At 32.8% G+C, this 17471-nt stretch overlaps 1 protein-coding gene across 1 annotated transcript in view; it reads left to right on the top strand.

Annotated features, from left to right (window-relative positions):
• Positions 1-17471, top strand: part of LOC127218330 (dystrophin-like) — a gene marked incomplete at its 3' end in the record, with an annotated part of 164192 nt that overhangs the window by 87234 nt on the left and 59487 nt on the right. Inside the window, exon 4 of the mRNA XM_051179355.1 lies at positions 5297-5529. Coding sequence (XP_051035312.1) covers positions 5368-5529 — 162 coding nt within the window. The remainder of the gene's footprint in view (positions 1-5296; positions 5530-17471) is intronic.

Raw genomic sequence — 17471 nt, 5'->3', positions numbered from 1 at the left:
TTCCAGCTGGTGTCAGCTACAAATAGTTTCTTAGTTAAGAGTGGGACTTTGTACCCATTTCCCTGTCTCTGTGATGGAATTTTTGTCTGGCTTGAGTTTGTGTAGGTCTCATGGATGCTATCACAGTCTCTGTGAGTTCATATGTGCATCTCCTCTTCCACGGTTTGGACAATGCTGATTCCTTGGACTCATCTACTATCTCTGACTCTTCAAACCATTCTGACTCCTCTTCCAAATAGTTCCTTGACCCTTGAGGGAATAAGTGTGGTTAAAAACACTCCATTTGAGACTGAGAGTTCCAAAGTCCCTTAATTATTTAATACACAGTGCCCAGTTATGGGTCTGTATCTTAATTACCATCTACTGGAGGAATAAGTTTCTTTGATGAGGATGAGGGAGCGACATATTCATTGCTACTTGAATTGCAAACTGGTACAGCAACTATGGAATTTGTTGTAGCTTTTTCTTCCTCCAAAGACTATAAGCTCTTGGGCATATACAAAAAAGACAGCGCATCTTACTACAGAGATACTATCTCATCTGTGTTCATAATAGTCAGGAATTGGAAACAGCCTAGATGTGTGTCCATCAACAAATGAATGGTAAATGAAACTATAGTACATGATAGGATGTTATTCAGCTATTAAAAGAAAAGTGAAAATTCGTTGGTAGGTAGTTGGAGCTAGGAAAAAAAATCCTGATTAAGGTAACCCAGACCCAGGAAGTGTAACATTTCATGTGGTCGTTAGCATTTAAGGTTGATATGTACATATCATTTAGAGCATCCACAAAGGGGCTGTCATTACCTACAACCCAGATGAGAATTAAGGACTTTATGCTAAGTGAAATAAACCATATATAAAAAAACCTGAATGATAAGATTTATACGTGCAAACTTTAAAAAGGTAAATATATGAAGATAAGAGAACAAAGCAAAACAAGGGAATGAGAGTAAGAGAAATATGATATACAGCACAAGTAATACAAAGTAATAGAGTATATATTCCAATTTGTAGATTGGTATAGAATGTGGAGACTATAAATAATACACATTTTTCTTGCATGTAGGTTTGTTAAACAAGAAAATGTTAAGCAATATACAATGTTTGTGTTCCAGAAGTGCTGTTTTCTGCCTGATTGAAACTTCTTTTAGAAACTGAACCTGATCCTTTGAAATAAGACACATTTGCCTTCAATAATTGAAGAGGATATGACATTTTGTGTGGAAATGGGTAAAAAAAAAGTTTAAAGAAAAAACAGGGGGTGGAAGGATATAAAAGTGTCTAATGACTTGTGTCAATTGGATGATGCAGAATCAAGTATACAGAAGTACACTAGAATGGAAGAGGGATCTGATGCTGGGGTTTCAATCTAGGTTCAGAATATAGATTCTATAACACAATGCTACTGAAGAGCCAATAACCACTTGACAATGGCACACATGAATGGGGAAAGCTTGTGGAAGTAGGTTTTTATCCTTTCACCATGTGGCCACAGGGATCAAACTCAAGCTGTAAGGCTCAGTGAAAAGTATATTTACTCATCAACACATCTCACTGACTTTCATTTAAGCTGAAAAAACATGGGTTAAGGAATTACTTTAACAAAAATCATTTTAAGTCTAGATTTCTGGTATTAAACACTTATTCTGCCATATCTTAGCTGTGTAACCTTTGGCGAATTATTTAAACCCTCTTGAGTTTCAGTTATACTGTGTGATTGTGACAGTATATCTCTCTCTTGGATAGTTGGTTGTCCTGACCATTTGTTCAAACACAGCATTAGATTGGTAATCTCTATTACTAATGGTAAAGTAAAATATTGTGTCATTGTTGCTAAACTGTACATCTCATCCTCAGTCTTTACCAATGCAATAAGAATATTATTGACATCAAGGAATTGTCCTAAGTAGCTGATGTTGTACTATACAATAAATCACATTCTATTATTTTACCAACAGTAAGTATGGCACATGGGGATTTTTTCTCTGCACTTTGCTCTGGCATATTAAGAAGTCATGTAACATACATATACACAAATTAAAATAAATATTTAAAGGAAATAGTTAAAATAACCCAAATAGCAAAAAACTTAGATGTATAGTATATTTTGCCCTTCTGGAAACTTATAGTTACAGTCTGTAGTGAAATTTATGATTCACTACAGACATGACTTAAATATACGAAAATGTTTAAGGAATATAGGTTTTGAAACTACATATTTTAATGAAATATTTAGAAATGTCATGTATTATAGTGATGGTATCCCACAGCTCCTCTCTGATTATTCTCCTTTCCATACCAACCTGATTTTATGTCCTCATAAAAAATGATAATCCATTGAGTACAATTAGTGCTGCCTATATTCTCTTGGGCATCCACTGGACCATGTTAGAGTTATCTGTCGTAATAACCTTGAAGAGAAATTAACTCCCTGTCTTCCTTACATCAACCATCTTGATAGTTTTTTATAGTGTTGAAAAGTTCTACATACGCAACTCAGGGAGAAATGATATTAGTCATAGTTTAAAGGTATTACACCGTAAGTTAAATAATGACTGGCCTAGTAAGGTAAGTCCACTGATATGATTGTGGCATGAATACTAATAACCAGTTATAAAATCTGTTCCATAAGACAGAACTCATGTGTGGTACATGTAGATAGATGAGAAACCTGTAGCTGCTTAGATCATAGACAATAAAAATATTACTGTGCTAAATGGACTTAGTATCTAACTACCTTCTAAATACAAATTTCTGTATTCATAGCATAGTACAGATCTCAGCTTTCATTAGAGAATTTTTGTAGTCAATACAGTTGCCCACAAATGGACAATGTTTACCTAATAGGAGTTTGCATATTACATACCTCTCCCCCCTAAGATTTTGGTATCTTCATTGGAGATGGGGTAGAAAGATTATAACAACTAGTAATAGAGGTCTGCAGCAAAGTGTAATTTCTGGGACTAGAGTAAGGCCATTGAAAATATGAATTCACAATATCTATGACTGTATGTACAAGACTTGCACATGATCAGAACAGTCAAAATCCCAGCATAGAGTCTGGAGAATATCAGAAAGTCCCACCGCCACCCACAACTAAGAAGCTAAGAAGCTATGGGCATTTAATAGCTGCTGAGAGAGAGACAGAGAGGGGTTTCCTCAGGGATGTGAACTCTGATAATGACACATGTTCCAGCAGATCATCCTATGCCCACATATATACACACAGCACAAATTAATTCTGTTTTTTAAGCACTTGAAATTGGGAAGGAAAAGGGATTGAGGGTAGAGGAGCAGTTGAAAGAGAAAAAATGGGAGATGGTGCAGTTAATTAAAACTTAGTATATCTATGTATGAATTTTTCAAACAATATAAAACTTAAGGGAAGAACTGTCAGAAAAAAACCTTGAAATCTTCTTAGTCTGTTCTATAATGCTTATAAGTCAGTGTGTATTTACTTTTGGAGCATGTCTTCCATCACCCCTAATGAACTACAGTGAAATTCTACAGTTATAGTTTTATTCTTGGCTCTTTTCAACCATACCCATACATCATTTCCAGTCCACCTCCTTAGCTGGAATTGATTTTATAATTCCTAGTCCTAATTTACAATAGGGGAGGAAGGTGTGAGTGTATCAGCAACTCTGTACTATAGACCACAACATAATATGTCGGCTTCTTTCTTTTCAGAAATGCCCTCATAGTAGTGTGATGTCTTGAAAAAGAATGTCTTTTAATTTCCTCAGTGTTCCCCTTTTACTTATTACTTTTATGCATTATGTTTCAATTCTGACATGTTCAACATTTTTCATTCTGCCTTACTCTTTTGTGCAAAGTTCTAGATGTCCCTGAGAATTTAGAATAAGCATTCTTTCACCTCTCCCATCTTTTTAATGATACTAAAAAGTATGAACAATAATACAACCACTGAAATGAACACATTGCCACCTCAGAGTATAAATGTGCACAGCTTATTTTTTTATGTTGTTTGAATAGCTCCCTTTTCTACACCTATGAGATCTTCTACCAAGATGGCATTTCCAGCTTTCTCTGAAAGCTTCCCTTCTGAACCACATAGTCCAGTATTTAATTGCTGCTGCACTCTTGTTTATGATGCTGCTGTCAACTTTGTCTTTAAAACAGGTTAACTGTTGCTTGCTTTTGTCACTGACGTCTGATCATCCTTCTGTAGATTGTTACCAGTAATCATTTCAAACAAGCAAATTCATCTCAGCAACATTTAGTCAATAGAGGGTAGCATATAGACTGCACAAGTTTCCCCCAATTTTCTGTTTCCAATTTTCATCACTCATTTCTCACCATATTTTTAAAAGTACTTTGTAGTAAACCAAGTATTTAAAACAACAATATTTAACATTATTACCTAGCTTATTATCACCTCATTAATATTGTGATAATGACGATAAGGACAATGATGATGAAGAAGAAGATGAAGATTATGACAACAATAATGACATTGTATGACATTGCTGGGTATACATTGCTTGTATTATCATTGAGTTCAGACAACTTCAACTGCAATATTTATTCGGTTATTTTTTTCCTTCCATTATTAAGATGAAAAGCTAAAGATTAGAGAGCTTGAATATATTAACCAAGGTCTCAGATTTCCTGAGGCAGACAGCAGGATTGTCACCCATGTGTCTCACCCGGATACTTCACATCTTATCCATTAAAGTACTCAATGCTATTAAATTTAATTTAGCATTTAAATGACCTTGAAATAGTGTTTCATATTGAAAAGGAAAGCTTTACTACCTATCACTTTTCAAAAATAATACACATTGTTTTTTCTTCACTGTTACCTACTTTAATGCCAAAACAGTAGATAAAATGTTAAGTGTTCCCACTGTAAGAGACAGTTTCTGCCCACTATGTACTTTTACTATTCAAGTAAACCAGAATTCAGAAACATGACCTTATACAATCTTTAGGTTATCCTTTTCATATTTGAATGAGCAATAAATAAATCTTACTTTGAAATGTCCCAAGAACATTGTTTATAAACTTCATGATCTATATGATTTTTACTGAAAAAATTTAAATTGTTAAGGCATAAAAATAAGATAAATATCTTCAAATATTATTTAAAATGTTTGAATTGTCTATGATATATGCCCTATAAAGTATCCAGTGTTAGATATATTGCCAGAAATCTTGACTCAAACTGTTGACTATCAGCTAATGTTCCTTTATTGTTACTGAAATTGGCTATTTTGTTTATGTTTCTCATGTTTCCTCTTTTCTTTTCTTCCTTCTTTCAAAAACATTAGCTTCTAGTCAGACTGTTACTCTAGTGACACAGCCTGTGGTTACCAAGGAAACTGCCATCTCCAAACTAGAAATGCCATCTTCTTTGCTGTTGGAGGTACCTGCTCTGGCAGACTTCAACCAAGCTTGGACAGAACTTACGGACTGGCTTTCTCTGCTTGATCGAGTTATAAAATCACAGCGGGTGATGGTGGGTGATCTGGAAGACATCAATGAGATGATCATCAAACAAAAGGTATGGACAAAACAATAAATAGAAAACATGCCAGAGATTTTTCTTTAAAGTATGCATTTTCACTTATCATTTTCCTCTCCCTTATGGTTTACCACTAGTTCTTAGGCTACCTTTTGTTGTTGTTGTTGTTAACAAACACACTACTCGCACTATTCCGTTTAACCCAAATATGATCAAAAACATGAATTAATTATCCAAAGTCACCATAATTCAGCATGGGTTGAGAGCAAAACACATAAACATTACAAGTATAGATGGCTAGGTTAAATTCACTAAACAAGTGATATTTCAAATGCCTTTAATACAAAATAGCTCAATTGAGCTGATTACATTTAAACTGTTTTGTCACTATGCAAGCATAACATATTACAAAGGCAAAGATAATAATCTGGGACTTGTTTGTTATCCACTCCTCTGAATTGTCTGTGCCAGTATTCTACCTCAAGAGGTAAGGATAATTGAGAGTTACAAATAAATCAGACAAATTTTAAAAAATGCAACACATTTTAAATACTCTGGATTTCAATATTAGGTTTTATGCCTCACCATATTCAAATAAACATATTTTAATAACGCAAGCTCTCACCCTCATTGAAATATGTTTGGTAAAATTATCCAATCAATTAGAAACTCAAGAACCCATTGCTATAATCTTTACCTGGATGCTACGTGGTTTTGTTTTCCTTTATGGGTAAGAAATACTTTTGCAAGTTTTATACATGATAACCATTTTAATTGAAGTATTTCTAAAGAAACAATAAGTTGTACTAAATGTGTTTTGATGAATTTTACAGAAACTTTTTTTCTTTCTTTTGAATGTCAAGTAGGGAACAACTCAGAGCTAAGGGAACTTCAGCAATTCAGTATTGATAAAATGAATTTGATGACTTGAAATTAGTAACATTTAAACGACTTTGAAGCTGATGTGGTGGTTAGGGATCTCAAGAAAAAATTTGAGTTAAAAGCTAGCCACTATTGTATTGAAGACTTTTATTGAGCTGTTACCTCAAGTGCTCATGATATATAGGGAAGCAAACATTTAAAATGTTGGAATGAAAAAAAAATACTGTGGGGTATTGTCTTAGTTACATTTCTATTAAAGAAAAGAGACTCCATGAACAAGTCAGCTTTTATAAATGAAAAAATTTAATTTGAGGCTTGCTTACACTTTTAGAGAGTGTATTATCTTCATGATGAGAAGCAAGTAGACAGGTTAATGGAGCTGTAGCTGAGAGCTTCATATCCTGATCCACAGGCAGGAGACAGAGACAGGGAGAGAGAGAGAGAAAGAGAGACAGAGAGAGAGAAAGACACTCACTGGGCCTCAAAGCCCACTACCAGTGGCACAATTTTCCCAACAAAGCCAACCTACTCTAGCAAGGCTCCTAATCTTTCCCAAAAGTCAACTAAATGGGAACCAAGGATTTAAACCTATGAGCATATGGGCACTGATTTTATTGTAACCACCATAGATATATTTTAGAATAATAGCTACAACTTATTTATCACTCATATTATGCTAGTCACTGATCACACATTATAAGATATAGTATGTTATGCACAGCATTTAATGTTTACAATAATTTCAGAAACAAATACAATTATACAATTAAATACTTGTGCCCAAGTTAAAGGGAGCGAGGGTGATGGTATTTGAACTTGAGGAGTCTAGTTCCAGAGTCCTGACTATTAAATATGGTTTTCTACTCCCCTGAGTTTGTTTGGGTATTAATCTCAGAACTAAATCCAGTGAAAATGTAACCATGGAAGATAACACAATTAGGAATGACTTCTTAAAGAAGTTAAGCAAAACATTGGACAACAGATTAGAATTAATTATTTAGAGGAAACGGTGACAAAACAAACAGAAGGAACAAATTTCTCTTTACAAAAGAGATGGAAGAAAGCCACTTGTTGCCGAAGTTGTGATATGTTGTCATGGCAGTTCAAGTTATGATAATAAAAATGATGAGACTAAACAGACAAGAGTAAGGCTATGCAATGGGGGTCCCATAACAAATGAACTTCTTTGAGGGCCTTGGCATATACTGACTATCATTAAGGGCTTTTTTGTTTTTTTAGCAGAATAATGATATCAAGATATAGTTTAGTTAGTTGTCTGTCAAGGTTCTTTGGATGAAAGCAACATAAATCATTATTTTATTAAATTAAATAATATAGATGAACACAGATATAAGCAAGGAGCAAGAACTAGAAAAACGAAACAACCTGAATATGCCTGGACACATGACTACCAGGAGCTAATCAAGTCTCTTTGTAATACATTATTATCTGCATACTTTGTGACTCTGCAGAACCTCCAACTGAGTTACTTGGGTCACACCAGTCACCTAACCAGAGGAAAGTACAGAACCTTTAAAGTCCAAAGTCCCTCACATTTAGCCAGAGGAAATTTTTTCTCAAGGAACTTGGAATCTATTGAAAATTAATAAGAAAAAGATGCTCAGCAACCAATAAATAATCAATGTCCACTGACCTGAGATAAGAATATATAGAGCAAGTTAGAGGACAGAGCAAATAGGGTTTATTGCGATATGGTCCTCATTACGTAGCAAATGGTTACCTACCTCAACTATGATGTGTTCAGACCCAAAAGAAAAATAACTTGTATGCCTTAACCCACCTACAAATTTGCTGGATCATTTAATTCAGAAATTTTTTTTTTGGTAAGTGTAGATTGGTTGGTGGATAATGGAATGAAATGTGATGAGGAGTTTCCATTTTTAACATATTGCAATCTGGAGATAGGTTATGATTTGTAACCACAAGGAATCATAAGTTAGGTACAGTGATGAAAACAATCAACATTATGGCCCAAGGAGAAGATAGGATTGAGTTAGTGATTCAGATAATAATTTAATCATCAATGAAGCCATGTATTAGTCTGAGAAATGCTACAAGTTTATAGCATTTGAATGAACTAGCTTTTAGTAGATTTAGAATTTGAAATTTATTTTTTTTATTTTATACTAAGCTTTTCTTCTTCATTTTTTTAAAATAAATCCCCATCTTTGGATATAAGGGGCAGCTAGAGTTTTGAAGTGCAAATAATTTTACTAAGTGAACTATGTTAAGCAAATGAAGATGAAAGTTAAAATTAAAACTTTATTAGAAAATGATTATGTGACCATTTGAAAAATTAAGCAATTCTACTGATAAGTTTTAGACTAGGAAATAGACTATCTTTCTGAGGAATGGAGATTATAATTATATACAAATTATATATTAATTATATTATTATTATAATTATATACAAATTAATCATATACACATTAATTATTAATTATATACAAATTAAACTTTAAAAGTAGAATTTGAATGAAGTTAAAAGTTTACTTCCTAAAAGTTCAAAATAATAACATACATAGGATTTAACATGTATTTTACTATCATATAAATCTGACTGATAAATGCTATTCCCTTTTTAACATATGTTTAAGTGTAATTGCTTACAAGCAAAATTTGTCAAACAAAAATATGTAATAATCTTCTTATATGACTTTTGATGAAAAGGAATGTATGTTTATACTATTTTCCATACAACTTTTATTCCATGTAACCATTAACAGGCAAGGTAGGAGTCAATGAAGGGAAGAAAAATTTAAAGGAACAAAACTGAAAGGAAGTAGGGAATGAAGGAATGGGGGAAGATGGGAGAACAAAGTAATGAACAAGAAATTTGAAGAAAAATTCTAACAGTGAAAACTGGGATAAAATTTATGTTATGTTAACTATCTTTTGTGGTGCTAATATCTGAGACTCTAAGTAATTATAATATTTTTCAGGTCATTTGGGCCAGGTGTTTATGGAAATTCATGACTAAATCTAAAACACACCACTTGTATTGAATAAAGAATTTAACTGGCAAAGGTGCTTTATGTTTTAATAAGACCTCCAGTTTGGTTTGATACAAATTGGCCAATCTGGAGAAGATGATGATAATAATACTGTTCAATATTAACTTTGAACTGTACATTTACACTCCTGCATATAGGGTTCCATTACTCAAAGATTATGCAGTTTTGTGGGATCTGTGTGTATTGAAATTTGAAATAATTACTTGTATGTGTTGAATTTTTGCTGTCAGCAAAAATCAAAATCCTAGTGAAATAGTTATTTTTTAACTCTGGCCATATCTCTACAGAAACTATCCAATGAGTGGTTTTATAATAATTTATATAATTCATGTTAAATACATGTATCTAAAATTTGATTACAAAAAGTTTCTCCAGAGACTGAAATTATATTGGTGGACTAATCTGAGGAGATTAAAATAGCATTGATAGTTGAAACTAAAGTTAAAACAAAACTGAATGGTGTTTTAGAGTTTGTTCTAATTTTCTGCCAAGATCTATGACATACATGCTTTCAGAACTGAACAATTCAGAAGAGTTATAGACATTTTAGAGGATTGGTCTAAGGTCATTTAGTAAATGTAATTGTCCTAACAAAAATCTAGAATTTTTTCAAAAGAAGAAAGTATTTATTTTCTTTTTGCTCTGGTTCATTTGTTTATATTTTCTGTTTTATAGGAAAAACAAGAACACAATGAATTAAACTCGGTTAATTCCTGAAGTTATCTTAGAGTTTTCATATGCTGCACAAAAGCTGTCTTAGGCAAGGTTAATGCTTATTCAGGTTTTGTGTTCCTTTTCATAAAACAACTATCCATCCTTTATCATCAATTTTTTCTGTACAACCTTCTGAAACAGCATAACAAATATGATATTCTTGCATACACAGCTGCTATATTTTGCATTCTGCAAAAATAATGTCATATCTTGTCTGGTAAGAGAGATTTGCAAATTTTGTGCTTCAATTATCTTCCATCAAATGAATATGTTTCCAGTAGACAGCTTGTTACCCTTGGATCACACTGCTTTGCATTCACTCAGCTTCCTTTCCTTAGCTAATAGGAACCAAATTCACTATTATTTTCACTGAATGATATAAAGATCCATGTCAGTAATATAATAATGATAAAAGTAAAGTTTCTTTAAGTAAAAAAGTCATGAATCCAAAACACACAGGAAAATACAATTCTTATAACTTATTATAAACTTCATATGGAAAGTGATACCACATGCATATTTTTAAAAGATAATCGAGCTATATGAAGCTAGATATTTCAAAATCACTAACACAAATACATAACTTTGAATAATCCAGTTCAATACATTTTGTAATTTTTTGTCAAAATATTGTCAAGAAATTTTGAATTGTGCTATTTCAATGAGTTCAGATAAAGGCTATAACAGTGTATTTTCAAGGACATGCCCATAGGATTCTCATAAAATACTTGCCCTTGTTAATACTGAATCCTTCTTATAAATTTCCTTGCTTGAGTCTGGGGTTTCTTTAAAGCAAATTGTTTTTATTATTTTCAAACTATTTTATTATCACCTAACTACTATTTACAGACAATAAGGAAAGTAGAATATTTTCTGCTCTAATTTTTAAAATGAGGATGGTATTATATCCTAAATTTTAATACCTGATTTTTGGGGTTTTGTGCTTTACCTTAAGGTCAAATATTTAATATTATTGAAGTTACAAAATCTTAGGATATAATTCTTTTTACTCTTAATGCTAGGACATATAGGGCTAATGGTATATTAAGTATATGGTTATAGTGTTCTTTATGCCTTCTGTTAGGATTTAAAGCCCTATATTAACAACTCAATTTAGAATCAAGTATGGGACCATGGAAAAAAAATGAAAGAGAGAGCTATGTAGAATTTTGGGTTTCAATTTTATTTCTTTGTATATGATAATAAATCCTAGGACCTAGTTGGCAGAGGCAGATGGATCTCTGTGAGTTCAAGGCCACCATAGTCTACAGGAGATTGATCCAGTATAAAAGAGAAACAGAGCAAACTCATATCTGTAATCCTAGCACTTGGGAGCTGGAGATAGGAGTGATATGGCTGGGCAGAGAGAGGAATATAAGGTAGGAGCAGACAGGAGCTCATTTCATTCATTCTGAGGATTTGTATGGACCAGATCACCCCTTTGATCTGAGAATTCCATAGAGGACTCTGTTGTGGCTGGCTCCTTTTCTTCTATGACCTTTCAGCATTTGCTCCAATATCTAACTCTGGATTTTTATTATTAAGATCCATTAGAACTTGTGTTACACCTTTTTATGTATTTAATGAAAATATGTGGCTTTTAAAATTATGTGAATTATTTTATTCAACCTATAAAATAACTGAATATAATCCTAATAATATGCAAACAGTTTTAGGTTCATTTCATGTTTTACATTCTGTACCATACAAATTTATGTATACCAGTCTCTTTTCTAATGGGTAAGCCCTCCAAAAAGAAATAATAAAAATAAAATTAATGGAGAGACTTGAAGTAAAGAAATATATGTTAGTAATTCTCATCAACAGTTTTAATTTAGATGGCTTAAGTTACATACGGACAGTCATGAAGCAAGTTTTACGTGAATTTCTTTCAAAATTAAACTGTTTATACTTTTCAATTAGTCACTGCTTAAACACCATGCTGTATGTCACCAATCACTTTGTCCCATGTGTCCATACTGCATTCCTGCTGGTCTTTTGGTATCTGTGTTGATAATTAGAGCCTATGTTGATATCACACTGCTTGTTCAAATTTAAACCCTAGTTCACTTCACAATTGTCCTAAGGTTCAAAGGTAGTGATGCTAGCAATTTCAACATCATCAAAGTAAAGATGAATGTTTTCTTTATGTTGAAAGATGAAAGCTCTTTGTTGAGGAGTGGGAAATATCATATAATGAGCTTTGTAACATGAATAAATAAATGACTAAGAGACTGATATTGGGGTTCAACTTCAAGCTGAAATAACAGAAAAGGAAAGGAGCTGGCCACTCACTTCTTACCACTATCTCAGACTTAATAGGCTGATCTTGTCTCCACAAGCTCTCACCAAACCTCAGACTGTACCCTCTCCTCAGAGTGACTGGAGAATGAATGCCTCTTACTGAACACAGAAGACCCTGCTTATAGATTTTATACCACTCTAGTGCTGGAATTAAAGGTCTATGACCTATTACTCTTTCAGACAGATATAGTCTCATGTATCCCTGGGTGGTCTTGAACTCAGAGAGATCCATCTATTGCTTAATCCTGAGTCCTAAGATTAAAGGTGTGTACCAGCACCTCCTAGATTCTGTCTACTTGGAATAAAGGTGTGTGTCTGCCTGGCTTCTATAAATGGAAGCTGACTTTGCTTTTCAGAATTCTTAGACAAGCTTTAATAAATCATAAATAATATATCATTACAGAGCTTACTATAGTTTATAGTAAGAGCAAAAGACTGTGGAAATTAATGCTTGTTTTTTTGTACCTCACTTTGAACACAAATGTGAAATCCATAATATAATATGAATGCTCAGTAAAGATGTAGGAATAATATTAGCTCACAAAATTTAAATAATCTGAAGTTTTAGGCTGACATTATGGGTTTTGGAACATGCCCCTGTGGGTAAGTAGATGCATGCTAAAGATAAACTAAGTTGATTCCATTTTTTTAAATAGAGAAAAATATCTTTAATAGACACATTAATGATTTTATTCTACATATAAAAAGAACTAAATCATGAAGAGAGGATGATATAATCTGTAGAAACTCTTTTGCAGCAAAACGTTTTGTCATTTCATAGCATAGGGGATTTTTAAGAGATTCTAGAGATTGATTTGAGTAATAGAAACATCAGACTGCTCTTTTACTATTCTTACACAATTTCTATTGTATTTGTGGTTTTCTTGAAGTTACATAATAGGCATTACACACTAGAAGAAGATAGTTATTATGGCCAGATAAGAGTATTTGTAGAGAATGGACGCAAGAACCTATCTATAAGGATCATTTTCAGCTAAAATGTTATCTAAAAAAGTAAGAATGTAGATTATTTAATATCAAGACACTTTTAAGATGAAAATCTTGCAGTTATTTCAAGGTTCAGATTTCTTTAAGATCTAAACGTGAAGTGACCATACCAAGGAAAATGTTCAAACTCCTACAAGTTGATTGTAATGAGGAGAAATATGTAGTAGACTAAATGCTCAGAGCATTGAAGCCTTTGAGGTGAATTTCTGACTTTTTCATGAAATATATTTTGAACATTCTAATTTTGGTCTTTTAAATTAATGGTGCCATGTAAATAAAATTTCTCCATTTACTATAGTTTTTTTTTTCTTTCATGAATCACTTCTACTTTGCTTGACCTGTTCTTTTTTGATATTGATGTTTTGTATCTTTATGCCTTACCACTTGAAATGGATTTAAACCTCCTTAAAAATAGGCTGAAGACATTACGTTTTGAAAATATTTGGTATTACTTTATTTTCATGAACAGAATAGTTTTACTTGGCCTTTGGAGTTTAACAGTTTGTCATAGAGGCATATTCATATCTTTGTTTATTTTAGTTGTTGAATTCAGCACAGTTTGTCTTTGGTCTTAGTCAATGAATGAAAATTTTTTGAGAATTAAATTTACCACATTTAGAAAAAGCAATTAAACATCTAAAACTCTAAGAATTTTGGAAGCTAATGGCTTTTGCCACTAATCAGTACTTTTTCAGTTTGCCTTTGGCTGGATGCATATGACAAAATACTACAAGTGATTTGTCTATATAGGACAATATTATTTTCACAAGGTAAAAACCAGAATTATGCATGCCAGGTTTGTGATAATACCATAAGTCATATATCCCACTCCCTTTCTCTACCCTCAAACAAGTTCAAAATGTGGCTTTTCTTTCCAGTGTCCTTGAGGCAGCTACTCTGACTGCAGGTACCATGCCTGTGTTTAAAATGGAAGATGGAGGAAATGGGACAAGTAAGAACATGTTCTAAGTAGGTCACTATTTCTAAGGAAAGTAAAAGATTCTGGCAGCCTCATACAAAAGTCTACCTACTCCAAACCATCCCAAACATCCTAGGATGGTTGAATGTTTTCTTAGAGTGTGTTTCTATATTCAAAATGAGAAAATCAGTGACCTATTTTTAAAACCTATCTATTATGAATAATATTTGTGTTTCTTTTACTTAATAAAGAAATAATGGATACTATATATCCAACTTGCTGTGCCTGGCAAGTATTTAGATTCAGTCTGTCACCTTAATTTGCTCGTTACAAACATGGTATGATGGCATAAATGTAAAGGGGTGATTCTACTAATAATGTGTAGTGTTAGATGTTGGTAAATTTATAATTCCATGTTACCTTACAGAAGTCACTGGCAATGGTGTAAAAGAAAAATTGTAACTATCTATAGTGATATTTTTTCTCTTTTATTCCTAAAACCTTCTACAACAAGCACTTATGTCAACAAATCTCTGGAAATCTGTGTTAGCCACTACAGTGCCCACTAGCCATATGTGTCTATTTGAAGTTCAGTTAACTAAAATTTTAAATAACTTCTTCACTGATACTGGCCACATTTCAAATGCTTAATAGTCAGGGGCTGCCATATTGAACAGCATGGATATGGAAAATTGTTACTGATGGATCTCAATATATGATTCCTTTAAATTTGTTTCATATATCAAAGTAAAATTAGGAAAGAGTAATATCTGTCATGTTCCATCTCAATATTTTTTAAATTAGAGAAATAAAAAACATCACTGCTATAATAGCTTGCATAGCCTGACAAGATCTAAAAATATACATTTGTCTCAATATATATGCTATGTAGTCACCAGATTTTATGTAGGGAATTAATAAGACACAAACATATCTCCCAAGTTTAAGGAACTATGTAGGCCAATAAAGTGCATATCTTTGTGGATTTTAGTTCAATTCATTGTTTTGAACACTTGTACATTTTTAGAATAATTTTTATGTGTATGTTTGTGTATCTGTATGAGTGAAAATACATATGTATGCAGTTGCCTATAGAGGCTAGAAGAAAGTATTCAGTTCCCTCAAGCTGGAGCTTTAGGGGGTTGTAAGCCATCTGACATGTGTGCTAGGAAACAAAACTTGGGCTCTCTGGAAGAAGAGATAGTATTCTTACCTGTTGATTCATTTCTCCAGGCCATCTTTATGCATTTTTATATATAAGAACACACTGAAATGTTTCATATAACATTTAATCTTGTGATAACACATCATCATAATCGTGGTAGTACCAGGTATTTAAACAAAAACATTAATCTCAAGGCTAAAACTTTGTTTTGCTGCCCTTTTCCCTTTAGATTATTATTTTCTAATACTGTATAGCCTACATCTTTTCAGGTCTAGAATATGTAATTGTACATACACTCTCTGAATTAAGTTTGTCTAATAGACTAATTTTTTTGATATATGAAATTTCAAAGAGGCATAACATTAGGTCAGGGGAATTGTTTACTATTGAATATTCTTATGCAGGTCTATAATGAAAAAGAGCAACAACTAGGTAGAAAGGAATAAAAGTGAACAGCTGGCATAATAAAAGAGCACTAGGTAACTTAAAGTTACAGCCAAAGATTGTAAAGAATAAGAGGCTATAATTGTTAAAGAGATTAGCGCTGTTAACTGGAAGCCTCCTATTCTATATTGAAACAATAAGAAAGATGTGTCAGCAAGATTCCACTAACAGCTCCAATTTAGGATTTGGTATTTTCCTTGTTAAGTTTCAACCATATTTCTTTCATCCAATCTTCCTTCACAATGTCTCAATTTCTCCCTTTTAGAATGGAAATAAATATTATGTGCCACTGTATATTGAAGTATCTAATTTAGCTTTCAATTTTACAGGGATACACAGTTAAATGATGACATTGAGTCCCAGAAGAGGCTTTGATGTTTCAACTTTGTTGAAAATGTTAAAATGATATGGGGGGGTGTCTGAAGTTGAACTCAATTCACTGAATATCATAAATTAGCCATGTGTCTATAGAGATTGGGAGCCAAATATTATGGCTTGAATCTGAAATATTTCCCGATAGGCTTGGGTGTTTCAACATTGGGTTCTTACTTGGTGGCACTGATTGGGAAGGTTATGGATCATTTGAGAGGTGGAAACATAACAAGTCTGTGGTTCTACAGCCTTGACCCACTTCTTGTTCACTCTCTGATTGTGGTCTGAGGATACAGTATGACTAACTGCCTGCCATTGCTGCCATGCCTTCCCCACTATGATGGACTTGATCCCTCTGGAAATATAAACCAATACAAACCCTTTCTCTTTTAATTTCCTTTGGCTCGAGTATTTTACCACATCAATAGAAGAGAAAATAAGTAAAAAAAAAAAAAAAAAAAAAAAAAAGAACTTCTACCTATGTTCCTAGCTGCTAAGAAAAGGATTCTGGGAGTATTATCAACCTATATTTAGTATGTACTCATTGACAGAATGGGGCTTATGGTTGTTTAATACAGGATTTCAAGAAGAGTCAGTATCTGAACCAAATATTATCCTTTTTATTTAGAATAACAATCTTAAAATGTGGGAGTTTCTTTGTTTATGTGCTACTTTCTTATTTCTTAGTAGGGTTCTATAAATAAATGTGGAATAGCAGGCTAGAAAGGAAAAGACGAACAGAACACCATCTCTTTTGTCATTTTAAAAGAAATAAATGAACATAAATATTCATTTTATTTCACTACCCATCAGGCAAAGGATAATGAATTTAATAAACATATAAAAATGATTTTCAGCAGTGACAAACAGGAAGCATTTTGTCATTACCTTATTTTATTCTTTTATTTCACACAAAACTATTTGGTTCTTTGTTACATTTTTCAATGACATGTCAAAATAGGAGATTTTATTCATAATAAGAGCTGAGAATTGCAATAAAGTGCACTATATACTAGTGCTGCTTCATGATTAACAGTACTGCCTGCTAGTTCAGTAAACCAGCACCCTTGATTTTTGGTTCACAATTTACTGAAACATCATTTCTAGGAGATATGGCACCCTCTTCTTGCCTACTTGT

The sequence above is a fragment of the Phodopus roborovskii genome, unplaced genomic scaffold (assembly GCF_943737965.1).
Source record: "Phodopus roborovskii unplaced genomic scaffold, PHOROB, whole genome shotgun sequence".
Taxonomy (NCBI): Eukaryota; Metazoa; Chordata; class Mammalia; order Rodentia; family Cricetidae; genus Phodopus; species Phodopus roborovskii.
The sequence above is the reverse complement of the archived record's forward strand: the minus strand, read 5'-3'. Positions and strand labels throughout refer to the sequence as shown.